This window comes from Takifugu flavidus, chromosome 16, assembly GCF_003711565.1.
Source record: "Takifugu flavidus isolate HTHZ2018 chromosome 16, ASM371156v2, whole genome shotgun sequence".
Taxonomy (NCBI): domain Eukaryota; kingdom Metazoa; phylum Chordata; class Actinopteri; order Tetraodontiformes; family Tetraodontidae; genus Takifugu; species Takifugu flavidus.
This window is the reverse complement of record NC_079535.1, coordinates 5,214,895-5,242,746: the sequence shown is the minus strand read 5'-3', so window position 1 is coordinate 5,242,746 and position 27,852 is coordinate 5,214,895. Positions and strand designations below refer to the sequence as shown.

Here is a 27,852-nt window from a genome sequence, read left to right as displayed (position 1 = left end):
TAATATTACAATATCAGGTTTATGTTCATAAACAAGTTGGAAACACACCAAAACTGGAACTCTTATTCACTATAGTTCATGATTCAAAGTAAACAAAACGTGAACACAGCATGGATAGATTGGGATGGATGGGGGGGGGGGGTAATTTTTATGGCTCCAATAAATGCTGCAGTGTGAATATCACAGAAAACAATAATAACTCATAAAAACGCATGACCACTATGACACCCTGTCTCATATTTCTCTGTGATTCACATTAATGGCACAACCCGTGAATGATGGACTGTATTATCATCATACTGAGACACAGAGTGCTCATTATTATTATTACCAGCAGTCACTTACACGTGTTTTACACAAGAGGTGTCACATTGCATTTTAAATTCTTATACTGTACAGTGCAGTGGCCATTTAAGGTTCAATAGTAACTCTTATAATGTGTGATATACATTACAAAACAATACATGTTGGGTCAGTCTGTGTTTGCTCATGTACAGTTGATAGAGTGTTACAAGATCCTATAGATGGGGGAAATACTTATGTCATTCTGTTATCAGGGATAAATATTCTTCTTTGCAGAAGCAGGTGACTCGAGAACCTCCAGTGCAAATCCTCTCCTTTTTCTCAATTATATCAGTTTGAGATTATTTAGAAATAGTTCCTTTGGTTGCGTCTTCCACTAGTGGCCACACGGTGGCACCGATGAGCGAGCAAGCGAACACTGACCAGAGGAGGAATCATGACTGAGTCACAACCGGGTGTTTTGAAACAGGTGCAGAGAGGAAAGCAGAGAGAAATAAAGTAACAACAAGAATTTAGTATTTAACTCAACGCCACTGACAGAAAAAACAGGAGTAGGAAACCTGAAGAGAGAGAGAGAGAGAGAGAGAGAGAGAGAGAGAGAGCGGAGGGAGAGAGAAAGAGAAAGAGGGAGAGAGAGAGCTGAGAGAGAGAGAGAGAGGAGAGAAGAGAGAGAGAGAGAGGAGAGAGGACGTGAGATGAGGTGTGCTTTTCTTTTGTCTGGCAGTGCACTGGGAGGCGCTGTTGGGACATACTGGGACTGGGCGGCCAAGTTGTTGTGCTTTGTTTCAAATTGAATTTCGTCCAGAAAAGGGAAGCAGAGAGAAGTCTGGAGTGTGCTTGAACATCTACATGCATTACCAGGGGATTTTAATCTGAAAGCACTGTCCCAACATACAATTTTTTTCCCCGTCTTGCTGACTTCTGCCCAGCGGAGTATGTATTTTTGAACACTCATCCTCTACCCCCTTTAATCAACTGTTAGATTGAATTGGTGCGACTGCCTCCATCAAGGGACACAACCCATAGCGGAACTGAGGGACGTCTCTCGCCACTGCAGAAACCGTGGAATCTGACGGGAAGGTGCCGATCACCTGACCCATGAACTGGCGACGCTGGTCACTGACATGATGCTGCAGCGTTTCTTCACCATCATGTTGATGTAAGCCCTCATTATCTTGGTGATCTCCCCCACCTACAGACAAAAAAAGCGTGTTAATGCAGCACTGACTGTCGTCGCCTTAAAGGAATTTTTCTATTAAGAGTCAATAAAGAAAGTATTTGCATTTCTACAATATTCATTTAACCAGAACATCACAAAGGACTCTTAAGTTGAGCGGTGAATAAGACAAGCAGAGTGACTTGTTTTAAACACAGGGATGGTGGCGCACCACAGTCTCTCCAAGACTGCATTTGTTTTGCACCCAAACCTTAACAGGAAAAAACCGTTTTGTCTAAACAGAAATATATATATATATATTTATATTTTTTCCCGTTCGCACATGTTTCTGCTTTTCACATTGTGATTTAGTGTTTTATGGGTTGGAAATACAAATTTAGTCTTTCAAAATGTAACCAACCAACAATTTTCTCTGAAGAAACGCCCTGGCAATTTTACTTGCTCTGAACAGCAACAAACCCAGACAAAAACATTTTTATATGAAATGCAAAAAATATGTGATCCGTCCCTTTGTGCCTGGTAGCATGTTGCTCTTCCATGTTTCTAACACAAATTCAGATCAAACAAGGAGAAATAAATGTGAAAATGTTGTAATAATATTTGATATGGTGAGCTCTCACCAGTGGCGTCTCAAAGAACATTTCCCTCTCGTCCACAATGATCTTGTAGGTGCAGAGCGACGACGCCCCAAAGAAGGTGATGTGTTCGTACTGGAAGGTCTCCAGAGGTTTGGGTTCACCTCGTTTATACACTGACACGTTATCAGCGCTCACACCCAGCCACAGATCATGAGGGAAACCGCCCTCCTTACACTTTAGAGAAGAGAGCGGTGGTTACACATCTGGTCGTCAGAAAGACCTGAAAACTTTGGTTATCTGCTCACCTCCACGTCAAACAGAGTGGATCCATATCCAGGCCATTCCTTGATGATGCTCATATATTTAAGCATGGCTTGATGCTGGGGCATGCCCTGTAGCCGGGTCCATTTCTCCAGGACGCTGGTCCGTGTCGCAGACGTCTCCTCCTTCACCCACATCTCCAACATCTGCTCCTCCTCCACCTGCAGAAACAGACGATTTTCAATGATTTATGAGTAAACTGTAATGTAAGTAAACAGATTTTCAACTACTGACCTTCTGCTTCTTCAGAGAACCAGTTTTAAAGCTTCTCCTTAGGGTGCCATCCAGGAAACTGGGGGTCTTTCGCTTCTCCACTGCCACCGGAACACCTCCCTGACCTCCTATAGTACCTTTCCCATCTCCAGGTCCTCCTCCAGCTCCACCTGTCGTCCCCACACCTGGTTTAGTGGAGTGAAGGATGCGGTTGCGGAGGCGCCCAATCGGGTAAACGCTTCCCAGGCTCCAGCCGGCCCGGCCTGCACCGTCACCGTGGAGATACTGAAGGCGTAAAGCAGCCAAGTGCTGCAAGGTTTCCTCAGAAGCTGGGAAGTGACCACTTATTAGAGACTCGTGGGCCTTCACAAAGGAGAAAAGTGGCAGTGAGCAATTATCTCGTGATCCTCTCCATGTCGACACAGCAACATAAAACTAACCTGCTCAAACATAAAAGCAAATTCTACGCCTTCTTTTGGGACACTCTCCACATCCAAAAAGCAGTACAGCTTGAAGTAGAGCTTCCATTCTCCTTCCTCCTCCTCCTCTTCACTGCCTGCCAGTCTGGAAACACAAATTAAACAAGGCATTGAAATTAAATCTTTACTGATAGCCTGATCTATAACCTACCCCACATTAGCTTTCTGTTGCAGTTTATCAATATAGTTCATCTGTCTGTATCGGAGTCTTCACTTTGGTAAAAACCACCAAGAAATAACCTTACTTGAGCCGATACCTTTCAAACTTGGCAAGAACGTCTGCGACGATCACTCTGCTCTCTAGTGCTCTGTCTGTGACAGAGTTGTGCTCGAAGAGAGAAAACAGGTTTTTGCTGTCCTCCATGGCCAAACCTCTGATGAGCTTCTCCACAACCTGCCCAAGCAGCACATAATCACAGTGTAGTGACAAAAAGCTCTCCCAGGATCTGTCTTTGTATGCCTTTGCCTCTGTCATGCGTGTACCTCTCCAGCTGTGGTGTGTGAATTAATGGAGATCTTGCAGGATCCCCCACCGTGGCAGTAGACAGTGGTGCTCATCTCCTGTCTCAACAGCAGGGCGGCAATCTCCTCCTGAGAGGGGACGAACTCACGAGTCTTGGTCTTCTTCAAGGATTCACCAATGAAGCTTGCGTAACGCTCAATATCTGTACCAGGAAAGCGCTCACGCACCCTGGATAAGTTCAGATAACACATTTGTTGGAGAGAATTTTATTTTTTAAAAGCAACATAAAAATATTTGTACACACCTCTTCAGGTGGAAGCGGAGGTATCTGAGGATGGCTCGGCTGGGGAGGAAGGTGCAGCTCATGCAGGTGAGGAGATGCCAGTGCGCCCGATTGGCAGGGCTGTTAGGCTGAGGCACGTGATTGGTCTGTTTTATCACCTGACAGTAGACCTGAAACAAAAGAGAAAAATGGGATGCTCGTATAAATCTTTGCTGTAGCATCATTTCTGCCATTAATGCATTCAAATAAAAAAGGCACTCCTCAAAAATAAAAAAAGGATGCAATACCTCATCCCTGAGAGGACGCAGGTCCTGGCAGGTCTGCAGGATACCCTGGATGATGGGCACGGTGTCTGCCAGAGTCTCCATCTCCTGTAGGGAGTTAAAAACTCGCACCGCCTCATCTTGAAGACTGGCGTAACCCTGCTGTCGTTGCACTGCAAACAAAGGTAATAAATGTGACAAGAATGAGAAAATGGCCAAGAAAACGGAATGTTTAACAAAAAAAATCTTAAAATGAGGCTGTAACAGGAGACAAAATACACGGCACATACTTTAAATGACACATCTGATTTTGACCTGTAGGGGGCAGTAATGTACAGACATTTCATAAAGAAGAAGAGTCACAAACTTGGCCCAATGTAAATGAGCAGTGATATTCTAAAAGAAGCGATCCAGAAAATATTTTGACCGTTCCAATTGATGCAAATCTGCACTCACAGCTGGTGACCTCTCCATACGGCAGCGGCAGTAGAGGTGCGTGTAGAGGGTGCTGGGTGTATCTGAGAATGGGGTTCCTCCTGTACATTTGCTCAACTATTTCCGGGTTCACGCTGTTCTCCTGAAGTGAAAAACACAAGCCGCACAATTAGGAGAGTAGGATTAGAAAATCGTGATAAATGTCCGGGTATCTGTTTTACCTTAATGTCTCTGATCAGCTGCAGCGTTGGCGTTTCGATGGGAGTCTTGCTGTCTATGACTCCCTGAATGGCGGCTGTCCATCGCATGGCCTCATTCAGCATCTTGGTATAGAGACGGTAAGAATGCTTCCTCCCATACACGATGATGTTCCAGTAACCTGAAAATTACAAAAATTCATAGAGAATAAAGTCTGAAAGTACTGTTTTGACCCCTAATTTAATTCATCTTCTTCTTTTCCCTTCACCTGTCTCCCTGTGCACACGTTCATCTGGCTGAATGATGGAGCAGAGAGAGTTGAGGACCAGAGTTCCCATCTTGGATGAGTTTCTCTCTGAGCTCTTGTAGTAATCCAGAGAATTGTGGGTCAGCACGAACCAGCGCTTCTTCAGCTTCAGGGAGGTGCTCTTAGCATTTGTCTTCACCTCTTTCTGCAGCCAGCCTAAACAGCATTGAGGCAGGAAGGGAGGAAAATATACCAATGAATGATTTGTCACAGCAAAAACAGACATAATCCAATTTTCATTTCCCACCTCTGACTAGGAACTCCTGGCCATCAATCCTGGCATCTCCTTTGGGTTTCTGCAGGAGACTAATCCAGTGGTGCATCTCCTCTGGTGTGTCGCTGTTGCAGTGGATCACACGGTTGGCAGTAATGATGACGAAGGAGTTGGGTCTGCGCATGTAAAATGATCAAATGCCGATTGTTCAGATGTAAAAGAGGTAGGGAATAAACTATACAGAGGTTAAAACCAGAGTTTTGTTATTCAAATGGGCTTTTTATTTTGAATTGTGAATGAACTGACTGACCGATCGGGATTGTCTGAAGCACAGACAGAGTCAATCAACCCCACATCCAGAGTTCCCTGCATGAGAAAAGAGTAGACTCAGTCATGAATCCTGCACAGCTTCCAGAAAACTGGAGTTTATCCCAAGTTGTGTGAAGACACTGACCACAGCATTCTTTGGGTTGGCCTGTTCGTGGGACATGTCCAGCAGTTGCTCTGGAGTGCAGACACGCACCTTACTGAGAACGTTAAACCAGCCGCTGCACAGACAGACAGAGCAACTATAAGGTTAATTTCAGATGCAAACAGAGGTCTGTTACCGATTTATGCCCGACCCACCTTGCATCCTCTGGTGACTCAGCAAACACCTGATAGGTTCTCTCATCGGTCACAATGTTGAGCGCGTTCTCCTTTTCATGATTATCCACAATTTCTCTGTAAAGAAGCAAACAGATGTGTGAGAGAAGCCGCTGTCATTTAAGAAAATCAACAGTTGTCACAGAAATCTCACTTGGCAGCCCGAATGTCGATGGTTCCTTTCAGCTTCTCTTCGCTGTCGTTGTCATAGTACATCAGCTTACTGTCCCTCAGCACGAACCAGCGCATCTTCCAGTTTCTGAGTCAGAAGAAGACAATTTTAAGACAGATCAAAAAGATACAGTTTAAAAGTTTCAAGCTTACCGTTTATTCTTATTTACTGTTGAACAGCAATAGTCATACATGAATGTGAATTGAATGTGCTGCACAGTCCCGAGAGAGTGATTAAATCTAAATATTCAGAAATTTTGTTTAATTAGCATGCAGTTGCAATCAGTGATAACTACAACAACCTCCGTGACAAAGTGGAGAGCCCTCCTCCCTTTTTGTACAGCCAGCCGGACTTAAGCGACTCTTGTTTCGACCGGAACCACATGAAGGTTTCGTCCTTCAGCACACACCAGCGCCTCCTCCATGGAATCATTAGGCCAGCTGAAGGAGAGGAGAAGTAGCAGCTACGTATGTGATGTGGATGGATCTGTGTTAAATTAGAGAAAGAGTAAAAACCCACCCTTCATGTAGAGGTAGCCATGGAAGTATGGCGGACCGTTGCCATTAAATAAAGTCACTCTGCCATTCGTCACTTCTTCGTCGGTGTCCATCATGCCATCATGTTCGTCCTCACTGTCTGCATACTGCAACAGCAAATAACATTTAGATGATGCTACAAACAGAGGCTTTTTGAGAAAACAAATGCTGAAAAATAGTCAAAACAGTTTCACTGCATGGCTGCTCATACATATCTGTGTGCACGCGTGTGAGGATGCGTGTAAGTGTGTGTCCTCACAGAGTCAGAACTGCCTCTGCAGGACTCGACGCTTGCATTGGTGCAGGTGGACTTCCTTGGGTGCTCCTCATCCGTCACAGCTGCGCTGCCGCGGTTGCTCCCGGATACGGAGCTATCGTCTCCGGCGGTGACGGATCCCTCCTCCTCCTCCTGATCGTAATCTGACTCGGTGTCGGCCGGCATGCTGTAGATGGGCTCATCCCCGTCCACCAGGCTCTCCACCATGCTCACCTTCCTCTCTGGCTCTGCCTTAACTTCCTCTGAGGGGGGTGGGAGCGGAACACCCGCATTATCCGTGGGTGGAGGGAGAGGAGGAGGGGGAGGGATTCCGGCAAGGGGCACGTCGTCAGTGGGCAGAGGAGGTGCAGGAGGGACTGCAGGAGGCACCGTCCCCTCTGCAAAAGCAGGTGGAGGAGGAGGTAAATGGGCAAATATGTCCTTATCCAGAGGAGCGTCTGTCTCAGCAGGTGGAGGGAAGTCAGGGAGAGGGATACATTCCTCCTCCGCATGGAAGCCTTCATCTATCTCTTCCTCTTTGGATTTACTGCAGGCAGCACTCACAGCGTTCTGTGGCTTGACCTCTGCAGCAGCTTTCATTGAAACGTCTCCCTGCGAGGGATCCACACCTTTGAAGTTCAGGAGGTCGATGAGTTCCGTGGCTTTGCGGGACGCCACCTTCTTCATCCGCTTCAGCTCCGCATCGCGGCGCAGCTGGAGCTCCTGCCTGGAGGACTCGCAGAGTTGGGACACCTCATCCTCCCTCTTCTTCTGTAAGCGCTCGATCTCCCGCTCCAACTGCAGGATTTCCTCCATCTGCCGGGTCTCATCCTGCAGAAAGGAGCACCATCAGAACATTAAACACCATCATTTTAAACATTAAACTTATCTAAACTACATTCAGATGTCTGATGGTGACAGAAAGTGACCTTTTTATCATCTGTATCGGTTGTCTCTTCCTGCTCATCTGTGCCCGATGCCCCTTTCTCCTCCTCTTCCTTCTTCTTCTGCTCTTCCTCTACCTTCTTCTTCTCCTCTCTAAGCTTCCGAGCCCGAGCACGGGCCACCTGCCCTCGTCGGTGCCGCTGCAGCACCAGCGCTGCCTGGCGCTGCTTCACAAACCGCTTGCGCTGGACGTGCCTTCGTAAGTGCTTCTGGAGGGTGATAACACTAGAACGAACCTGCTTGAAATGCTTCCTGTTGAAAAATATTGAAAGCAGCGTATAAGACCAAGGACGCATACATTTTCTAACATTTTCAGGAAGACAACAAAACATTTGCAGTTTTCTTCTTGGTCTCTTACTTGGCAGAGAAGGTTAGAAGGTGGGCTCGAATTATCATGGCAGCTTGACACCTGACTTCATCTCTGTCTTTCTCCAAACGGTGCTCCAGGGACTCTTTCATAAACACCTGCAAATCAAAGATGTATAGGAAGACAGTTCGATTATTATTTTCCCTTGTGCAATGTTTTATGATCCCATATGAGGACACTTATTCCCACCTTGGTTTTGCCAAGCTGCCATTCTTTCTTGGTCTTATCATATTTGATTAGAAGGTCTGTACTCTTCTTCTTATCATCTGCTGCTGCTGCTGCCGGGACTCTGTCTTTCATAATAATCTTATACCTGATAAGGAGGAGAAAACATTTAAGACAACAAAAGAACAGGAGCAGCCATGATTAAAATATTTACAAATCAAAGAGGCCAACCGAGAGAAAAAATCTTTGAAAGTTCTGCGCACGGGGAACCCGGCTCGACGGATCTTCACTGTCTCCAACATCCCAGAATACCTCAGCTGGTTCAGGACAACCTCTGGGTCAAACACGTTTGGGTTCTGCAAGTAGAAGGATGCAAAATATCTCATGTTTGACTTTGTGGATGTCGACCAGGTGATTGCAGGAGGTGTGGGACCAAGCAAACCTTCTTCATGTTGGGCTTTATGCAGCGGATGAAGAAAGGGTTGGACACACTGAGAGTGGCCATGAGCGCATGGAGGGAGTCCTTGGAAGGAGAAAAGGACATTTAAATTTATGCTGCCTTTGAGAAATTTCGAGGCAATTGCCCTTTTAGAGAGAGAGAACCCAAACATGTGATGATTATCTTGTAACAAAACCAGAACTTGGACCAAAGAGGTCAACGTGTGGTGTATGAGCCACCGTGCACATTCCTGGTGGTATGTATCACCCACCCTGAACTGAGAGCTGACGGTTGGTTTGCGTCGAGCCGTTCCCATCTTCTCCTCATTGTTCCTGCTGCCGACCTTTTCAAACAGGTCATAAATAAAGTCCAGTCTGATGAAAGACACAGATATGCACGTTACATCACCCTAGTAATGAAATTGGTTCTTAAGAATGACCCAGCAGGCCTTTTTTTTCTTTATTTGAATGTCCTGCCTGCTGTCCTTGAGCAGGTTTAGGATGTCATCTCTGAAGGTGTCTCTGTTCTTCTCCAGAATCCCTTTAACATCATACAGGACCTGTTCAACCAAACAGGTATTATATGGTGAATCTTTGAGAGCTCACACAACACATCCAGCGAGCTGAAACCGAGTGATCCTCTAATGTTTCTCACCTCCCCAGCGTAATGTTTGATCCCAAACTGATGGTCAGCGAGTCTAGGTTTGACATAATATGGATTTGTCTGCAGAAAATGGAAAAATATACAAGAGAGGACATTTACTTGCCAGCACAGCATTTTCAGTGTCTGAAATTTGAAGGAGTGACTGTCTCACAGAGTGTCTGCTGTGCAGTTTCTCCAGCAGAGTGAAATCAGTGCCTTTGGGAAATCGACTCTCCTCGTTCACCAGCGCCAACAAGCCCAGTTTCTGAGAGAGATGGGGAAAACACAGTGTTACTGCATCAGCGCCACTTTTCTGACACTTAAGCTCTATTAGAGCAGTTACCCCGATGCAAACATCCAGCAACTTTTATCCATTTCCAGAGGAGATAATAAACTGTTTACCTTCTCTATCAGGTCGAGACACTCTGCATTGTCCATCCAGTCTATGGCGTCCCACTGCACACCTTCCCTGTGAGGATTAATATATGGGAAATTGTCTAATCAATCAATTATTTTTTTAAATATTTTTTCATGCTTCATGTGCCAGACATGTTGCTTTTTATGAAATGATTTTACTCATGTGGGCATAAAATCCCTTGGTTCCTGGTTAAACCTGTTAGTTTCCACCAACAGTCTAAAAGCAATGGTGGTTTGGTTGACCTGTTGTACTCCAGCTGCTCCAGGGAGAAGATGTGCTTATTGAAGTACTCCTGAAGTTTCTCGTTGGCATAGTTGATGTTGAATTGTTCAAACCGATTCACCTGGAAGCAGAGATGCATATTAATATACCTCGTCTGGTCTGCAGAGACTTACAAGGGAATGTCAAATGTCTCACCTCAAAGTTCTCAAAGCCAAAGATGTCGAGGATGCCGATGGATTTAAAATTCTCTTTGCCTTTAATCTTCTGATTTATCTTGAGGATGATCCAGGAGAAACACTGGGAATATAACGCCATGGCAACAGAGTCTCGGGAATCTATGGCCTGAAACAGGGAAAAGGTGTGTTGGACTCGTTTTTGGTGGGTTTGAGGTCAATGTAAAATAATTGTATGCATTCCTGACCTGCTCTATAGTGAGTGGGGAGCATATTTCCTCCCCCCTGAGGATTATGGACCGTTGAGTCAGGACTTCAGACAACTGGAAGGCATCCAGTCCCAGCAGTTCACTGGCATTACTGACCACTGAAAGACCGACAAAGATGCTGAAAACACTTTTCTCTTTGGTTTCACATTTCCAGACTCACATTACACACAGACCCACCTTGCTTGGTGGTGATCTGCGCTCCTCCGGCAGTCATGAACTCGATGTTTCCCAACTGGAGGACTCCTGACAGCAGCTTAAACATGTCTCTGATTTCGTCCTCTGTGAACTGTAGCACCTTCAACGCCTCCTGCTCAGGAAAAAAGACGGCGTGAGAGATCAGACACGAGCGGACACAGAGGTGAGAGTGACAGAAGTGCAGCCACACTGACCATGACGCTGTTAAACAGCTCTTTGTCATTCAGACTCTTGTCCTTCAGACAACCTGACTGGCTGAGGTAGTGGAACAATTCAGGAGAGTCTTCCAGGAAATAGAGGTCTGGCAGAGAAAATAGATTAAAATTAATATTGCAATTCAGATTTTTAACCTGAACTGCATAGTTTTCGCATATTTCCCCACTTTTATGCTCTTTGGTGGCTCCTGCAAGCAGAGCATAGAAGATATGGTAGTTTCTTTCACCGGGGTTTTGGCGTACCACTCGATTCTGTGGGAAAATCCAAGTGGCAACACCGTAACTAACAAATTAACAAAATTTCACAACAGTGCAAAAGAATTTTAGCTCATGTCAAGAAGGATGACTCGGATTCTTTACCTTCTCCAGCAGATCTGAAAAGTTGTGGGTCAAGGACAAAAAAAATACCTGAGACAGTCACAAATATGGGTGCGCAAAGTTGCTAAAGAACATTTAAATTCTTCGATCTTGGATGAAATCCACTTATTTCTTTTTAAAAGTACAAGGATACAGTCAATGATGCAGCCGCCCTGGATGTTTCCACACTCAGAGAAGTGGAGTTGGATGAATTTTCCAAAGCGGCTGGAGTTGTTGTTGTAAACCGTCTTGGCGTTGCCGAACGCTTCCATGATCGGACTGTCAAGAGAGTATAAAGAGACTATAAGTGTTTTTCTTAGTATTCAGCACAGAATACAGCAAACAGTAACTCATCATTAGCTGCAGATTTGGATAAAGCACCCTTATAAATGCTGTGCTGAGTTGATTTAAGGCTTGTGGTTTGGGACAGGTGTTACAGGACCTGAAAAATGTTCCATCACAGGAACCCTGAGCATCTGCAGTACCTGCTCTGTACGATGGCCTGTTCCACCCGAGTACTTTTCTCTGATGAAGGCGTCCCGGCTGAGTTCTGGCTCATTACTGACAGGAACTGAAGCAGCAGTTTGGTGCTTTCTGTCTTTCCTGCCCCTGATTCACCACTGGAACACACACACACACACACACACACACACACACACACACACACACACACATACAGGCACACAAAAGATTTAATTAAACACATTGTGACATTTTGTGACATTCGAATATCTCAATACTTAATTGCTACTGAGGTTTGATGGGTTTGTAAATTGCATTAGCTCTAATTGAGTTTGAGTCAGGAGTGAAAATAAATAAACATAATGAAACTGGATGAGATGGCTGCACTCACACTGATGGAGTCAGTGTCTTGGTCTGGACAGATGCAACTGGTTTAGAACATTTAGAAGCATCATAAATCTTAATATTACTCCCCCACCCCATCCAGCTGCTGTGCCAGACTAACTGACCTGGATAGTTTGGGAATATTTGCTAATTCACTTAAGGCCGATGTTAGTAGGTGCTTAGCTGAAAGACACTACAAATATGGATAGTTTGATTCAGTTCACAAGATAAAAAAGTGGATTAATCATCATTTCCTCCACAACGGTTGCTTCATCATGGTCGTCACTGACCTGATGAGCACGCACTGGCTGTCATGGCGCTTCCAGATGCAACGGTAGCATTCGTTAGCCACAGCGAAGATGTGCGGAGGGAGCTCCCCCAGATGGTGCTTGGAGTACAGGTCCACCCTGTCGAGGTCATACAAACCTGGGATCTGCTTGTAGGGGTTCACAGCTGCCAGAATGCTGCCAATATTTGTCTGTGGGGAGTAGAGGCGACATTGGGCTCTCTTACAATCAGTGAAACTGCTCAGTTTTGTGTTAATCAGGACAGGAGGGTGGGAATGTGGTGTTGTACTTAGAATTTTATTTACAAAGCTGAGAAAAACGATGTTGAAAACAGTGAACATTTCATACTGAAATGGTGACCCAGCAGGGTAAATTCTCATGATCAGCTTAAGGCAAATCCATATAAGGACAACATTTCATCATCTAGATTAGGTCACACCCAGTGAGGCTGGTATTGGTCCATTTGCTGATAATCTTTCAGAAACTGACTTTAATCATAAACCAGTTTTAGGTCTCAATCATAATTATTAAATCTCAATACCCGCAAAGAGATGATCATCTTCTCAGAAGACACGGGTAAAACAAAAACCCACAGGCAAAGTGTAGTAATGTAGTTTCAGAGCATCAGCTGACATATTTATTCATTTACAACACACAAATAAACGACTAAAGCAATTCATTTCTGGATTATTGTGTGTGTTATTGGCTCTGATAAAAGCAGTGTTGCATTATAATGCTAAAGTAGCTTTGAATCTTTTGTTTTCTGAGGTGGTCTCTTGAGTAAAATAGCTACAATAGCTCCAGAAAATGGGGCTCAGCCTCTGCAGCATCCTGTCAGACACACATTTCTACCTGAACACACTTACATATATGTTATCCTTTTGGTAACGCTGGTACAAGTTGTGCATGATAGCGGCCTCATGCAGCTCAGCCAGTGCAGACATGTCCTCCACCCCATCGATGCTGGACTGATGCATGGCATACACTCGCTCCCTGGTGACCTCGGCCTGCTGCAGATACAACACCTGGAGGACAACACAGCATCTAAAATGTCACCTGGCACATCGGATGTGTTGAGGTGCATGATTTTCTTAGAGGACTTGATTATTGTGAAACGGGAACAAAACATCCTCAACATTTAACTGTTGTTTAAGAGGTTCTAAATCATATTTACCAATAATATATGCTTTAAAAGTTTATATTTTGAGGCTGATCCTATGGGTTTAGCTGTGAAGTTCTTTCTGAAGCCTAGATTGGAGGATAAAACAGTGTTTTTGAGGAGATGATGTGCTCAAGAACAGAATAATAGTGATGCAATGGGATGAAAAAACACACAATGATCAGACCCTCATGGTAGTTTCTCTAACTAGACCCCCATTCCTGTCGTGTGTCACCATGGAAACAGAAGAGCAGGGTGATGAGATGGGTGGAAAACACAGGGCTAAAAGTGGAAGTTGAAGGAGGGAGGAAGAGTGTAACTGATCTGATCTGGCAGAAGCTGAAAGGTGGAAGAAGCCTGGGGTGTCAGACACACGTAAACACACACACACGCACACACAACTTCCTATGCTGTCTCAACTGTGTAAGTGCAGGAACAGATGTGATGGAAGTCTGTTGAGTGCGACAGAGCCGCCGTCGGCCTTCAGGCGTCCCGCTCTTAAGTAAATCTATTACACTGCGCTGTTCATTCGCTGAGCGGTTGTGTGCAGTCAGTCAAACCTGCAGCAGCGTCACCGTCTGGACCGGAGATGCCGTCCATGGGTGGCCATATGCTGCCTTTAATGCATCCCTCTTATTTTGCTGATACTCTGTCAAAGCAGCTGATGGAGGTTTGACCAATCTACCACATAACCACAGTAACCATTCTCTACTCACTCAACTGTAAAGAAACGACCTAATTAGCCTTGGTCCTCCATTTGGGGGCGTGTGTCTCATACAGCGTTCACTGGTTCACATCTCATCTCCAATATGACCCCCTGCACTTGACTCCTTTTAACAACTGTCATGACGTGTCCAGTCCAGATCTGCTGAGATGTTGTTTTCCACATACTAATACTGTGCGTCAAAGCTCATTAATAAATACAAATTCTATTCATTTTATTCATGGCACAGAAACTAATAAGCTCCTATGCTGCAATGCTAAATAAAGGAGCTGCATTGGTAATACAGCAAATTAAAGATGAGCCCTCTGTGGCTGCGCAGGATGGCTGCAGCTTTTTAGTGGTCAAACAACTGAAACTGGGTTTAAATCATTAACAACTGCTAAAAGAGACAGTGTAAAAAGCTTTAACAGCCGGGTGAAAGAGTGTGAACGTTAACCTGATGGCATTTACAGCAGTGGCATTAATGTTTATGCAAAATAAATAGCTCAAATTTTCTTTTCCCCTCAAAAGTCAGATGAAAGATCTGAATATGTGGTTTGAGTGTGCCATCTGTGACGGCGGCGTGCATATGATGCGCTAACATGCCTGATAGTCATGCTGAGAACATCTGTGCACATGAAGATGCAACGTCTGATATAATTTGTGGGAAAAAAAGGATCAAATAAGTGATCATTTTATCCATTTCATATCAGATTTCTCACTCTTTGGGTTCCCATCCCACAAGAACTCTGTCTGTCTTCTGTCTCATCTGTCGTTCTCTTTGTAGCAGCACCTTTTATCCTCCTCATTTTCTTTGCTGTAGGCACCTTTTTTCTTTCCATCTCGCTTTCCCTCACATTGTCCCGCTCTTCGTCATTAATTTACCACATGTGATCTGCCTGCACTGCACACGTTTCAGCTGCTGCTCCAGCAGTGTGAATAAAGCATCTATATATTAACTTTTATATTATTACTGCCTGACTGGCGTGATAAGGGTTCTTCCTGGGAAAATGGAGAGCTTTTTCCCCCTTTTCGGGTGGAGATTAAACCGAGAAGCCAAAATGGCTCACAGTGCCTGACCCACATGAAAAAAAAGTTTTGGGGAACTTCAGATGGAGACAAATCAAAATGAGGAGGAGAACTGACGTGTTATAAAGTAAGAAAATTTGTCTGAAGTAAAAACCCTTTCACGACCATGTCTGGCCTTTCTCCTCCGGCTCTCTTACACATACAGTATATACACAGTGCCCAAAATGGCACAATTCATATTTAATAATTAATTACCGGAGAGAAACATTTTTAGGAAAGTAGCACTGGAAATTCCAGCAACTGCATGCAAATTAGATTTTATTTACACTGTAAAAGATTGTAAGTGGTTTGTTATACAGTTACGCTTTCGTTTTCATCAATTTTTTAATATTGCTGCTTTTCTTGAGTTGAAAGAATGCATTTGTAACCTGCTTTGTGCATATGAACACACACACACACACACACACACACACACACACACACACACACACACACACACACAATTACAGCCTCCCGTATAAAAGCCTCTGATGTCTGAAGCTCCTTTGCATGATTCAGGAGGAGAGCCAAGGGAGGCAGGCCTCTTCATCTGAATTCACATATTAGCAGCAGGCAGAGTGAGGGATGAGAGAGATTCAGATGGAATAGAGAGAGAGAGAGAGAGATGGAGAAGAGAGAGAGAGAGAGAGAGAGAGAGAGCGAGAGAGAGAGAGAGAGAGAGAGAGCTGTGGGCACAGTGACCTATATGCTGCAGAGAGCTCTTTTTTTAGCCAAAACGTACTGTATTATCCAGAACTGTATCCACCTGCAGGTCTTCCCGCTGACCCCGGATCAAAATTTCCAGACTACCATGGATGAGATTAGGATTGAAAACCTTATTCAGCTTTATGTGACCCTTCAGATTAGAGGTAAATAGTACAGCTGCAGTCAGTAGTGCTGGAAGTTTAACCTGACAGAAAATAATTAAATAGAAGTACCTTTCTTTGGGTTGATGTATTAAAGTACACCAGTGTCAATATTACCTTTAAAATGCTATTTATACCAAAGGCATCATTAACTGGATATCATGTACATTAAAGCGCTCTTGCAAAAATGCATATTAGTGCCTACACTGGCTCATCTGATGCTACAGATTTGCTACTGATGGTGATATTTAAGATACATTTGAATGAGGAAAAATGTGGAATTACTTTCCTTTAACTAGAGATTCTGAGTCAAATAGGGTGGAAAACAAGCTTTGGTCTGTCTCTGTTAGACTCATGGATGTGTAAGACTAAGGCATAACATCAGGATTTAGTGATTAGTGGATGGATTTCAGCTTAGGTTTCACTTGAGGAAGACAGGTGGAACACAGGTGAATCACTGACATGCTGTAATATTCGCTTTGGTTCAGTTAATCTCCTTATGAGAAACAAGTGAGTAGCATCTTCAGAGGGTTAAAATATAGTGAAGAGGGATTTGGGTCAGGAGGTTACGCGGCGATGTAGTTTTACTTTATTACAGCACTTTTCACCAGGCACGTTTACGCTATGCGTGTGTCACGTCTGCAGTTATTTGTCTGCACAGTGGAGGAGGACGACACCCCTGGAGCATGTTCTACGCTCGCGTGAGGTCTCGCTGCCGCTTCCACGCACGCTAGCTTGTGAAATCCAGGTCACGGTACACAGATTGTGGCTGAATCACTAACATAACCTGTGTGTGCGCGTACGTGTGTGTGTGTGTGTGTGTGTGTGTGTGTCTGTGTGTGTGCGCGTGTGTGTGTGTGTGTGTGTGTGTGTGTGTGTGTGTAATACAGGTGTATGGTTGACTTCTGCGTAGCCATCTGTTTTCATGTTTACATTTTTTTCCTGTAAAACATGTGGGCTAACATACACATACACACGCACATCTGTAGTTACAACATACTGAGGGAGCATTGCAGAAATTATTGCTGAAAGATGTGTGTTTGTAAAGGTTTAGTACAGCAATGCTTAATGTGGAGATTTTACAGTTAATCCTTCTGTCAATAATTCTGCAGATATATCCCATATCTATGAGAAGTGCATTGTTGTTATACTGGATTAATTAAATTGTATCAATTAAGATTGAAGCTATTGTGATCTCATCACATCTAATCATGTTCAACGTGATCATTTTGTACAGTTACTGTGACTGTGGATGACTGATAATGACGTCCATGTTTTTATTGGAAACTGTTCACAGGACATCTGTAGGAATCCCAGATTGAAAGGAGCTGAAAGGAAGAGCAACACCAGCCACTCACCCAGAGTCAGTGGAGAAAGTTTTACTCAGACATCCGACAGCAGACTGAAAACTAGATGGTTGGGTGATACAGGGACTGCAGAATATCCTGGAATAAGCCTCATTTTGTCTTAGACAGGCCCTGTATGAACTTCGACTGTTCTCCCATCTCTATCAAACTAGGCTTCAAATGAGGCTGTGCATTATGAAGATGAAATCTAAACCTGATTATTGATTAATAATTCCAACCGTCCTCTGCAACAACAGCTATAGCACCTTTGGTACGGGTGCAGCAGCATGCTGGATTATCTGTGTCAAGAGTGCAAGCTACTATGAATAAAAGGAGGGATTGCCTCTGAACCGCTGTTGAGCTGATGTGAAGCGAAGGCTCGTAGTGTCGAAGCCACAGCACTTGTAACCCAGGATCTGGGTCGTTTATTACCTAACCAGCAGAACATGGCAGCCTGGGAGAAAATACTGTAGATGCAAAGTAGAACAGGCTAACGCCCTTAAAATGTTGCCATATTGTACTTGAAATAAAGAAATATGGCCAATATCAGTGTAACACTGATGACTGATGTTGGGCCTGAGACTGTCTTGAAGAGATGAAATCAAGTTAGGGGGGAAATTATCCCATCCTGCTGGTTCTCCATCAAATATTCACCAGCTCCTGCACAGCTAGCATTTAAACACCGACAGCTAACCAAGCACTAGATCAGCAAGGCAGCGAGCTCCGCATGGGGGTTGGGGAGTTGGGGACGTTCATAATCCAGTGCATGAATAACTGCTGCAACCGATTCTGGTTTTGGAAAATGCCTCCCTGCGTCTGCTGTGTCCTCAAAAGACACAACGGTTAAAAAGCAAAATGAAGCCAATTTATGTCCTCAAGGCTGGAAAGTGGTGGAGCTCATGCGTGTTTTTGGTTCACGTTCACCATTAAGAAATGTTTGTATGGAGAAAGACTGGACGTGAACACAGAGATGAAGCCCGAGATTTAATACTCATTTCCAATATTTTAGCAGATTTCCTGAGTTTAAATGGCTGAGGAGCCTGGAGCTGCAGTTGAGTTCTGAAACAAAACAAGCAAGTGTGGTATGGCTCGCCTTCGCCTCTAGTGCTCCTCTGGAAAGTGCTGAATGTGTGTCAGCGATGAATTCTGCATATGTATGAGAAGAGCGCAGAGGAGGAGGATGCGGATGAAGGCAATTGGACCATCATCACCAAGAATTTTTATTAATCTTCCCTTTATTTTGACAATTCACTGGCCACATGACACAACTCTTGCGCGGGGGGAATCTAACGGCCCCATACAGTTCCTGTTGGGGGTGAAATTATTAGTATACCTGCTTTTGATCTATATGTAACGGTATTCAGTTTGCTGCAGACATAATCCAAATATTATCTACATTCCTTACCTCTCCATAGTCGGTCGTGATGACAAGGATTCCATCTCCACAGGAGTTGACTGTTGCAGGAAGCAGCTGCTCCTTCTCTCTGACCCAAACGCGGGCTCCCTGCATCAGACACAGAAAAGTTCAACTTGATGGGAGGAAGCATGAAAGTATGCCGTTAAATGACTATAAGAGAGCAGGTGTGTGTGTGTGTGTGTGTGTGTGTGTGTGTGTGTGTGTGTGTGTGAGTGTGTGTGTGCGTGTGTGTGTGTGTGTGTGTGTGTGTGTGTGTGTGTGTGTGTTTTAGGGTCATGAAAAAGCATCTTGCAAATATAAGATCATACCTGCAACCACTGAAAAGATTCACTGGAGGGGGGTTACGGGGGGGAAGGGTACAGGGAAGGAAGGAGCATGATGGATCTGTCCAACTTATGTCATTGCTATAGCAACTGTCTGCTAACTAGATTGTGTGTTTGTTAGATCACAGACATATCACAAATCTCGCACATTTTAAAATAGGTTACATATAATTCTGTTTAATTTACAGTAGGATATTTGAAGGGTGTGTTAGGGTTGTTGGGGGGTGGGAGGTGGGGGGCAGAGAGAGTGAATAGTTTAAGCAACAGATGGGCCCAAATCCCCTGACAACTTTTATCTTTCTATTTTCTTTTTCTTTCTCTCTTTTTGGCATCCTTGTTCCACTTCCACACACACGCACAAATTGAGAAAATTAGCCCCCAAACACACTGAGTTAACCAGGCAGAAATCACACACACACACACACACACACACACACACACACACACACACACACACACACACACACACACACACACACACACCACACACACACACACAGTGTATTTATCCGCACTATTGGATCGCTCACAGTGACGCTTGAGGGTAAAGCCTGTCTAATTGCTTTTGGCTACTGAGTTCAAGACTTTTGGCTCCTGGGAAAAATTAACTATTTTAGTCCAATATTACACAAGTGACGAAGCAGAGTAATAATATCTGCAATTCCACACATCTCTGCACTGTTTTATATGGAAGAAATTATGCGCTACTTCTCTCTCTCTCTGATGCTCCGTCTTCTTGATCCAGTCTCATTGGTACCTCAGCACTGCTTTAACTGATGACATGGACTCTGGTTCTACTTAAACCTGCAACACCGAAGCTTTTGGGATAATCCTGTAGTGCAGTTGTGGTCCATAAACTCTTTCTTTCTTAAATGTCCCCCATAAACAAAAATCCATTTGAATCTTCAACCTCTGACTTTATCTACATGCCATTTGAGTAAATTGGTCCCAGATCGATGTACTCTGCATCGTCTGTATGCTGCCACTGAGAGAGGAGTGTTATAAATGACCCACCAGCAATGCATTACAACTTACGCTCACAGACACCCTTGTAGTTCTCCTCTTTGTGTCCTCCTCCCATCCCCCCATTTATTACTGGTCCAGACGGACAGGAATGGCCATGCATGACAACAAACTCCTGCACTGAGGGCAGCATGTATGATGATCGCCAGGTTTCTGCTGCATGAAATTCAAACTGGCTCACTGTCAATCCTGTCCACCCACCTTTTGTCACACTCCATTTGACCTCAGTTGTCACTTTACCCTCAAATATGACCCCTGGATGCCCTCTGGATGTGGTGAAAACCTATGAAAACATAGCTGATAAGGGCAGGTTTCCAATTTAATAACTTTAGAAACTACTTTTTTTCCTGTTTTTAAAATGTCCACATGCCTCACAGAGGCCTTCTCTCTAGCTTTTTTGTGACTGGACTAAACAACAACTTTATATTCCATTTTAAGATGTGTCCTCTGCTTATTAGAACACCCTTAGACAAAGTCTCTGATGTGACCTAAGGAAGGTATCAGTGTGATAAGGACTAGTCAAGGGTTATCTGATACACTGTCATTTTAATGGAATGAAATCCTTATATTACACAGTAAATGAGCATCATTTAATCACCCCTCCTCATTTATTTTTCTCCAAAAGTGACGAAAAAACCTTCTCATGACAAACTAGCACAAGAGTGACTCCCCCCTAACCACAACACAGCAGCAGAATCTCGAGACTACCTCAGAGATCTGGAAATAATCAGCAGATGTGCACAGCCCAAACACCTAGCCCCCAGTGCCAGACAGACCACCTGCCACACACCAGACCGGTCCACCTCATCAGGTCCTGTGCACGAAGGCAAGCTGGTTGGGGTCGAATGAAGGAGAGGAGAGAGTTTGAGAAGCAGAAGAATCTTCATTAATCAACACTGGAAGGGCAGCATGGCCCTGAGGTTCCAACAGCTATACACGAGTGTGTGTGTGTGTGTGTGTGTGTGTGTGTGTGTGTGTGTGTGTGTGTGTGTGGTGTGTGTGTGTGTGTGTGTGTGTGTGTGTGTGTGTGTGTGTGTACATTTGTCTAATAGAGCCCTTGTTTCTGCAGAGAAATCACATGGATCCAATGCTATTTGACTGAGGCGTCGCCTTGGAGACGGCCTGATGAGAGATGCTCACGCCCTGGAAAACACAAACCACCGACCCAAACATGCAATTAATGTCAACAAGCATGTGCACATTTCCAACAGTCGAGCACGTTCGACAGTGACTCCGCACATTTGACTCTACACTTCAAACATCCAGAGTAAACGTCACAGTAGAGACTCACATTCTCACCTGACACAGACCTTTACAGGGGTCTAGTCAAACACCACTGTTAATGTGGCACAAAAAGACTAAAAAGGGCTAATAAAGGGGAAGATGAAAGACAAGGAGCCAGGGCACATAAAAAGAATGGCACAAAGTTAGAAGCATGTCTGCCGATCAGAAGGCAGATGCATGGACACAATAAAGGAACGAAAAAAGGAATAGTGTTAATTGATGGAGGAAAAACAGACTGAAATTTGGAGCAAAGGTTAAAAACAGAGAATACTGAGGAAGACCCAGAATGAAAGAGGGGAGACGCATGAATAAATAAAGAGAGGACAGCTGACCAGTCAGCGGCTAATGGAGGAAGACCAACATGGTGGTGGGAGGCCACAGGAGGGTCTCTGGAGACTGCAGGTCAGAGGTGAGTTTAAGAACCACTTCAGATTTGTGTTTTTCTTTCTGTCTGTCTAACCGCCTCAATAAGCACATTAACTACACTTGCTACAACTATTAATCAAAAGATCAACAAGCCCGTGACAACAGAAGAGGGAATCGGTAATTTCAGCTCAACTGCCATTTTCAGAATATTTTTGCTACCCAAAGCTCAACTTTGTGTTCTGTTAACTCTTCACACCATAAAGCTCCTGGAGATGCTCTCCTGGATGATGGATGGTGGGCGTGGCCAGAAATCTTAACCTGAGTTAATAGCGTGAAATGGGAGTGAATGGGAGTCAGTTTCAAACTGAATTTTACTAATACAAGAGAAAAAGTCCACACTTCCTCTGACAAACAGTGCAGCCACATTGTTTTAACCATGTAATTCAACCTGGCAGATTCTATATTAGAGGCCTTGCTGCCTGCAGGAGACACGTCTCAGTTACCTTCCACTGCAATGCATTGTGGGATAAATATAGTTCTCAGAGCCAGAAATGTAGTTCTTCTTGCACTTAACAATTCAACTGGCCTGGATTATTCTTCCGCAACAACAAACCCACAAATTAAAAATACAGTTTTTTTTATGTGTTTTTTGTACAAAAGACCTGACGGTGACTTACTGTAGGCGTTTCCTCTTTTCCGTCTCCTCTCGTGCAGCTCAGGCCTGTGTCACAGGCTTAAACTGTGTCACTAATATTCCATTAAAGGTGATAATACAATTGGGACAGGGAGGCTTTCAGCAGATTATGGTAGCTGGAAGGCGAACATCACGCGTTCATGTGAGCGCCGGCCGGGTGCTACAGCGCATCACCTGTCTTATGAGTCACATCTGCCACTGATGGGGATTAAAGTTTAAAAATGTAATACATTTTGGCTTCATTGAACTTTACATTAAGGACACCATGTGGCTGAAACATTTAGATGGCCTTAAATCAAGCAAAGATTATCATCCGAGAGAGTGTGAGTGAATGGTATGTGTGTGTGCGTCCTGTAATGGACTAGTGACCTGTCCAGGGTCCCTTCCTGCCTCTTCATGTCTTATATATAGAAAGTATGGGTCATGTATCATGTAACATCAATGAAAATTAAAATTATGCTTTGATTTAATGTACTACCACATTTTCTTCAGCCAGTACTCACTGAATACACTCATTAATACTGTAACACAAACATTTTGAGTGCTGAAAAGTAATTAAAATAAGTTTTCACAAAGCCTATATTTGACTATGAATCAAGAGGGTGAACGAGCAAGAGGAGATATAACAGACTCCTCCAGAGAAAACAATATTCAACTACTGTTTGCTCCTCTTTCAGTTCAATGAAAGGATCATTGATACCTGCACTCACACCGAGCAGATGTGCTGTTACTCCACAACATGTCGAGCTTTACATGCACGACCTTTTAACCTGTCCCGACTTCCAAAGCAAACACACGAATGGCTTATCCACAGTAAACGGGATCAGAGCAGCGCTAAATTACAAACAGGGATAAAGACAGCAGAGAGAAGCAGATGCTGATGTTATTGTGCGTGTGTGTGGATGTGTGTGTGTTTGGGTGTGTGTGTATTTCTACAGTTGCAAATCCTCTTTGAGTTACCAGTTTTGAGCAGTCTGCTAATTATCACATTCTCTCTCATCTTGGATTAAACAACTGTCACACCACCCCACCCCCACCGACACTTGCAGCAGCAAGGATCCACGGCAACAGTGTAAAACAGGGCACCATGGAAACAGCCGCTCTCTGTAGTGGATGATGGGAAATGGTGTTCAGATTGAGAAGCATGTGGTACCTTATCCCTACAGGTGTAAGCATCTTTTTAAGTGAGAAGAAAAGATTCCTTTGCTACTGAAATACGTGGGACCAAGTTCTCCTGGCCTGATCCACCACAGCATTAAAGCCAGTAGATGGATTCTTTCAGATGTTGTTTTATTCACAGCCTGTGAACGGCTCATGCGGAGAGTAAAGGAGGAAATGAAAGGATTGAGTGAAAAGATGGATGTGGAAAAATGCCAGAAGGAGGCTGAAGTCTGGCGGAGCTGCACCTAAAGTGGTCGTTCCACTGAGATCTCAACACACCAAGTGATTCGCCGCGGGGAGGGAGAGAGCGTCGGATGGAGGGAAGAAGAGAGAGCGGCAGAGCCAATGTAGCTCCTGAACAGAACAAATGCATTTGGAGCCACTGAATATAGGTCACACATCTCTACTGACTGTTCTCTCCAATGAACCAGCTTCCTGCAGGATTCCCTGCATAATGTGTGCCGCATTCCATGGACTGTTACGTTTATCACAGGACAAAAACTGGAATTCCCCTTACAGTTATGTGTGAACAGTCATACAATCATACACAAGGTAGGTCCCAAGGATGGAATGTTGTGAGAAAGCCTTCATTGCGCTGTAACTATTTTAAGTGTAGTAACCACTCAGACAATTGCAACGTAGAAAATGATAACGTATGGGTTGTTTAGACTAAGAAAGTCGGCAGAAAACAAACAGAAAACATGAAAAAAAGAGGCCAGAACTGTTGAATCTTCAGGACCTGAAAGGAAAAAAAGCATCCCAAGCCAACAGATATGATGTGACCATGGCAGGAAGCTTTAAAAATTGGTCACGTTTGGGGGAGGGGGGTCGCTTCTGCACATTCACACGCTACAAATGTGTTGCTGTAGACCCGTCCTGACCTGTTAAATGAACCCAAAGTGACCCTGTGGCTAAATGTGACCAAACAGACTGACAGACATAAACACAAAAAAATCAAACATTAAGCAAGCAAAACAGGTTCTGTTGCTTGAAAGGTTCCAGATTCAGAACAAAGTCCTCATTCAAGCTCGCTTATCCAAGACAATAAAAGCAACAAACACTTCTCCGGAAAGGAAAAAGATAGTTACCATTTGGCGTCTCTATCATTGGGGGAGACACTGTTGATCTTCTGTGAAACATCACATCACCTCCACATTGTTATCATGTATCTCCCATTCATCCACACACTCTGCAGATGCAGGAAATGCATGCCAAGCACCAAGAAGTGAACTGTTAATGCAACCATTGCACAGGCATAGTGAATAGTCTGGTGCAAAGGGTGCGTTTCCATGTTTTAATTCTGACTGTATTAAGCAGAAACTGCAGAACATTATTATCAAACTAAGAAACATTTTTCTAATTTGATGTTGTGTCCAATTTTAACGAGCCCTTGGGAAAGGAAGCCCCAGTTTTCTTTTCTTACTGTAACCTCTTCAGCAAATTCTGGGTCACAGGAAACCAGGAAGCCTCCAAGGCCTTTGGGAGGCTTCCTGGTTTCCACCTAAACTCGTTCTTCTATGCCAAAAACTCTTAAGCGCCAACCTGTATCTCACATTCTGTTTTCCCAGCACTCATATTCAAGACAGAACACAGTTTCTTAACGATAAATTCTACATAAAGACAAAGACTTGTGATGACATCATATGAGGCCCCTGCTGTTTACCAGCCACTAGGTGACTACAGTCTGCTCATATCTCATTTCTTCTAGGTCAAATCTTACATTTGTTGATTTGGTTGATTTATAATTACACTTAATAGGGCAATTTCCATATTCGACCACAGACAAATCCACTCTGAATATGAGAAGATTCCACAGTGTCTGCTGCCACCTGACATTTCATGCTTGGCCAGTCGGTCAGCTATCATGTTTTCTGCCTGGTTTGAGAGGGAGCCAGAGAGAGTCAGAGAGGGCGATCACTCTTTTTAGCAACACCAGTAAGTGGAGGAAAACAGGGGTGAAACTATGGGATGGAGTGATGGGACAGCAGGGAAGTGAAACTACAGTAAGTGGATGTCGGACAGACACCTCCCAGGAGGACCAATTGCTCAGCAGCCTCGGTTCTGTTTGCAAACCGGAAACCCGATCATCAAAACTAACTTCCAGAGTCTGAGTCGCCCTGAAACGGTGGTCTGTCCGTCGATGCTATGATCGATATATTTACAAACCGGCAGCTGGCAAATGGCACAGGATGCATTTCTGATACATGTTGCTGTATCATCACAAGTGGTGTGATCATCACATTTGCATATTTTATTGGGAGCTTCACACATTTTTGATGAGGCTACCAACAGCTAATCACTCACACTGACAATGACATCACTGCTGGCATGAGGGACATTTAAACCTATATCAGATTAACTTAAGAGGGGGAATTATAAGTAGCTTGGAGGGGACGGCTATTGGTATAAAAGTCCACAGACAAGAGGGTGTTCCAGGTCAGATATCTATCAGCTGTGTAGATCAGTGATTGTTCAGGCCTAAACACACATGAAGTGAAGATGAAGGAGGCGAGATCTCTATCATCTATGTTGGCTGACAGTCCACAATAAAATGACTGAAGCACATAGAAGAACATTAAAAGGAATGCTTGAGAGCACTGTAGGGTTAGAAAAAGAATACATGTTATGAAGTGATGGGGATCATTCCTCCCTCTTAAGGGGTGTTTATCCAGCAGGCAATATGGGAATTAGAAAATGAGTGGGGTGAAAGAACAATCTCAGATTTACTCAATATTTAAATACACACAGTTAATTATGTCCTCATCACATAATCCATGCATCCTCTTCTCCACGCAAATCCTTCATCCTTCACCTTCTCCTTTATTGCAATGTCCATATAGCCACCCACCTCCTCATCCCTCACATCCACCTACTCATTTTCCGCAGAGAGCTGCCGACCCATACCCACCCATAGAAGCCATCCCATTCACGGAGCACTATAGAAGCATACATATAAAAGCTAATAAACAAGGACTCTCTTAAGCAGCGCTGACTGTTGCTGGAGGCCGACAGGGTCTGCACTCAGTTAACAGATTGCCTTTAATCCGAGAGTCAGCCTTATGGATGCAAAAGCCCATGTCAGCTCTCTGTGGCCAATTTATCTGCAGCTCGTTAATTCAGCAAGCTGGCAGCCGGGGCCCGGTGCTCTGCAGCGATTACCAAATAAACGGTGTGGTTAGTGTTTTAATCGATGCCATCACGTAGTTAGGGTAAGGTGCCGGCCTGTTCCATGGGGGATCGGTGAGGAAGAACGGTGCCGTTCGACAGAGGCTGATCATCACCTGCCGTAACCAACCCGAATGCGAGGCAGAAGAACCGTCTTCCACAAAAAGGTCGTGTGATAAACACGAAAGCTCGACAAATGTGAGACCTGATCTTTGCCTTACCTCCGTAAAAAACGCCTCCATCCCTCCGATCCCTCCCAGCTGACGCGCGCCGGCCCCGCAGAACGCAGACACCGGCTCCGGTCTCCGGTGCGCAAATCTCCAAGACCGACGGTTGAGGGTGTTTGTCAGGATCAATGAAAGCAAGCGGTGCCACCGTGCTGGTGATTCCCCATTTACCGAGCGCTCATCTTCGGCTCCGAAATGGCTCACTTCTGACTGTACACCTCAGCGGCGTGCGTGTGCTCTGCGCAAAAAACGAACACGCCGCATGAGGAGAAATTCAGGCGAACGTGATGAAAAATTTAAAACCCACCACGCTGCAAAGAGCTAATTGTAGCACACCGGTTTCCTGGGCCGCTTCAATTCAGTCCAAGCGTGTATACACAGTATGTGAAGGGTGTGTGTGCGTGCGCATGTGTGCCAGAGAGAGAGAGAGAGAGAGCGAGGCTGAGTTCAGTGCGCGGGGATGAGAGGGAGGACCAGTCCGGCAGCGGAATAATCTTGACTCTGTCCCCCCCGCGCTGACAGGGCGGTGCAGGCGGTCTCCACGCACGTTATGTGCACAATTGTGCGCTAACATGGACGCACACACGCACTCAGAGCAAACGAGGGGTGGTACACTTAAACGCGTCGAGGGGAGAGCTGTTTTGGTCAAAGACAAGTGAAAGTTATC

At 44.5% G+C, this 27,852-nt stretch overlaps 1 protein-coding gene across 3 annotated transcripts; it reads right to left on the bottom strand.

Annotated features, from left to right (window-relative positions):
- Positions 1–988: 988 nt before the first annotated feature.
- myo10l1 (myosin X, like 1) lies at positions 989–27,672 on the bottom strand. Of its 3 annotated transcripts, XM_057059490.1 has the most exons (44): positions 27,493–27,670; positions 27,180–27,423; positions 18,931–19,029; positions 13,250–13,408; positions 12,387–12,574; positions 11,736–11,870; positions 11,405–11,529; positions 11,254–11,267; positions 11,061–11,145; positions 10,873–10,979; positions 10,661–10,790; positions 10,463–10,581; positions 10,237–10,383; positions 10,062–10,162; positions 9,804–9,870; positions 9,574–9,666; positions 9,414–9,482; positions 9,236–9,318; positions 9,031–9,133; positions 8,763–8,843; positions 8,552–8,676; positions 8,345–8,468; positions 8,147–8,253; positions 7,773–8,040; positions 6,847–7,674; positions 6,571–6,694; positions 6,350–6,491; positions 6,034–6,138; positions 5,862–5,957; positions 5,689–5,782; positions 5,545–5,600; positions 5,268–5,410; positions 4,982–5,176; positions 4,737–4,894; positions 4,537–4,657; positions 4,105–4,253; positions 3,839–3,987; positions 3,555–3,762; positions 3,329–3,465; positions 3,033–3,156; positions 2,614–2,955; positions 2,364–2,540; positions 2,101–2,292; positions 989–1,495 (listed from the first exon to the last, which is right to left on the bottom strand). In XM_057059490.1, exons 2-44 carry the CDS (start codon positions 27,198–27,200, stop codon positions 1,391–1,393), a joined length of 6,195 nt encoding a protein of 2,064 aa, XP_056915470.1. In that variant the 5' UTR covers positions 27,201–27,423; positions 27,493–27,670; the 3' UTR covers positions 989–1,390. The 3 variants fall into 3 exon arrangements, with proteins under 3 accessions (XP_056915470.1, XP_056915471.1, XP_056915472.1); XM_057059491.1 differs by having other exon boundaries at positions 6,353–6,491; positions 27,180–27,672; XM_057059492.1 differs by lacking the exons at positions 11,254–11,267; positions 11,405–11,529; positions 11,736–11,870; ... (3 more) ...; positions 27,180–27,423; positions 27,493–27,670 and having other exon boundaries at positions 11,061–11,205.
- Positions 27,673–27,852: the final 180 nt, after the last annotated feature.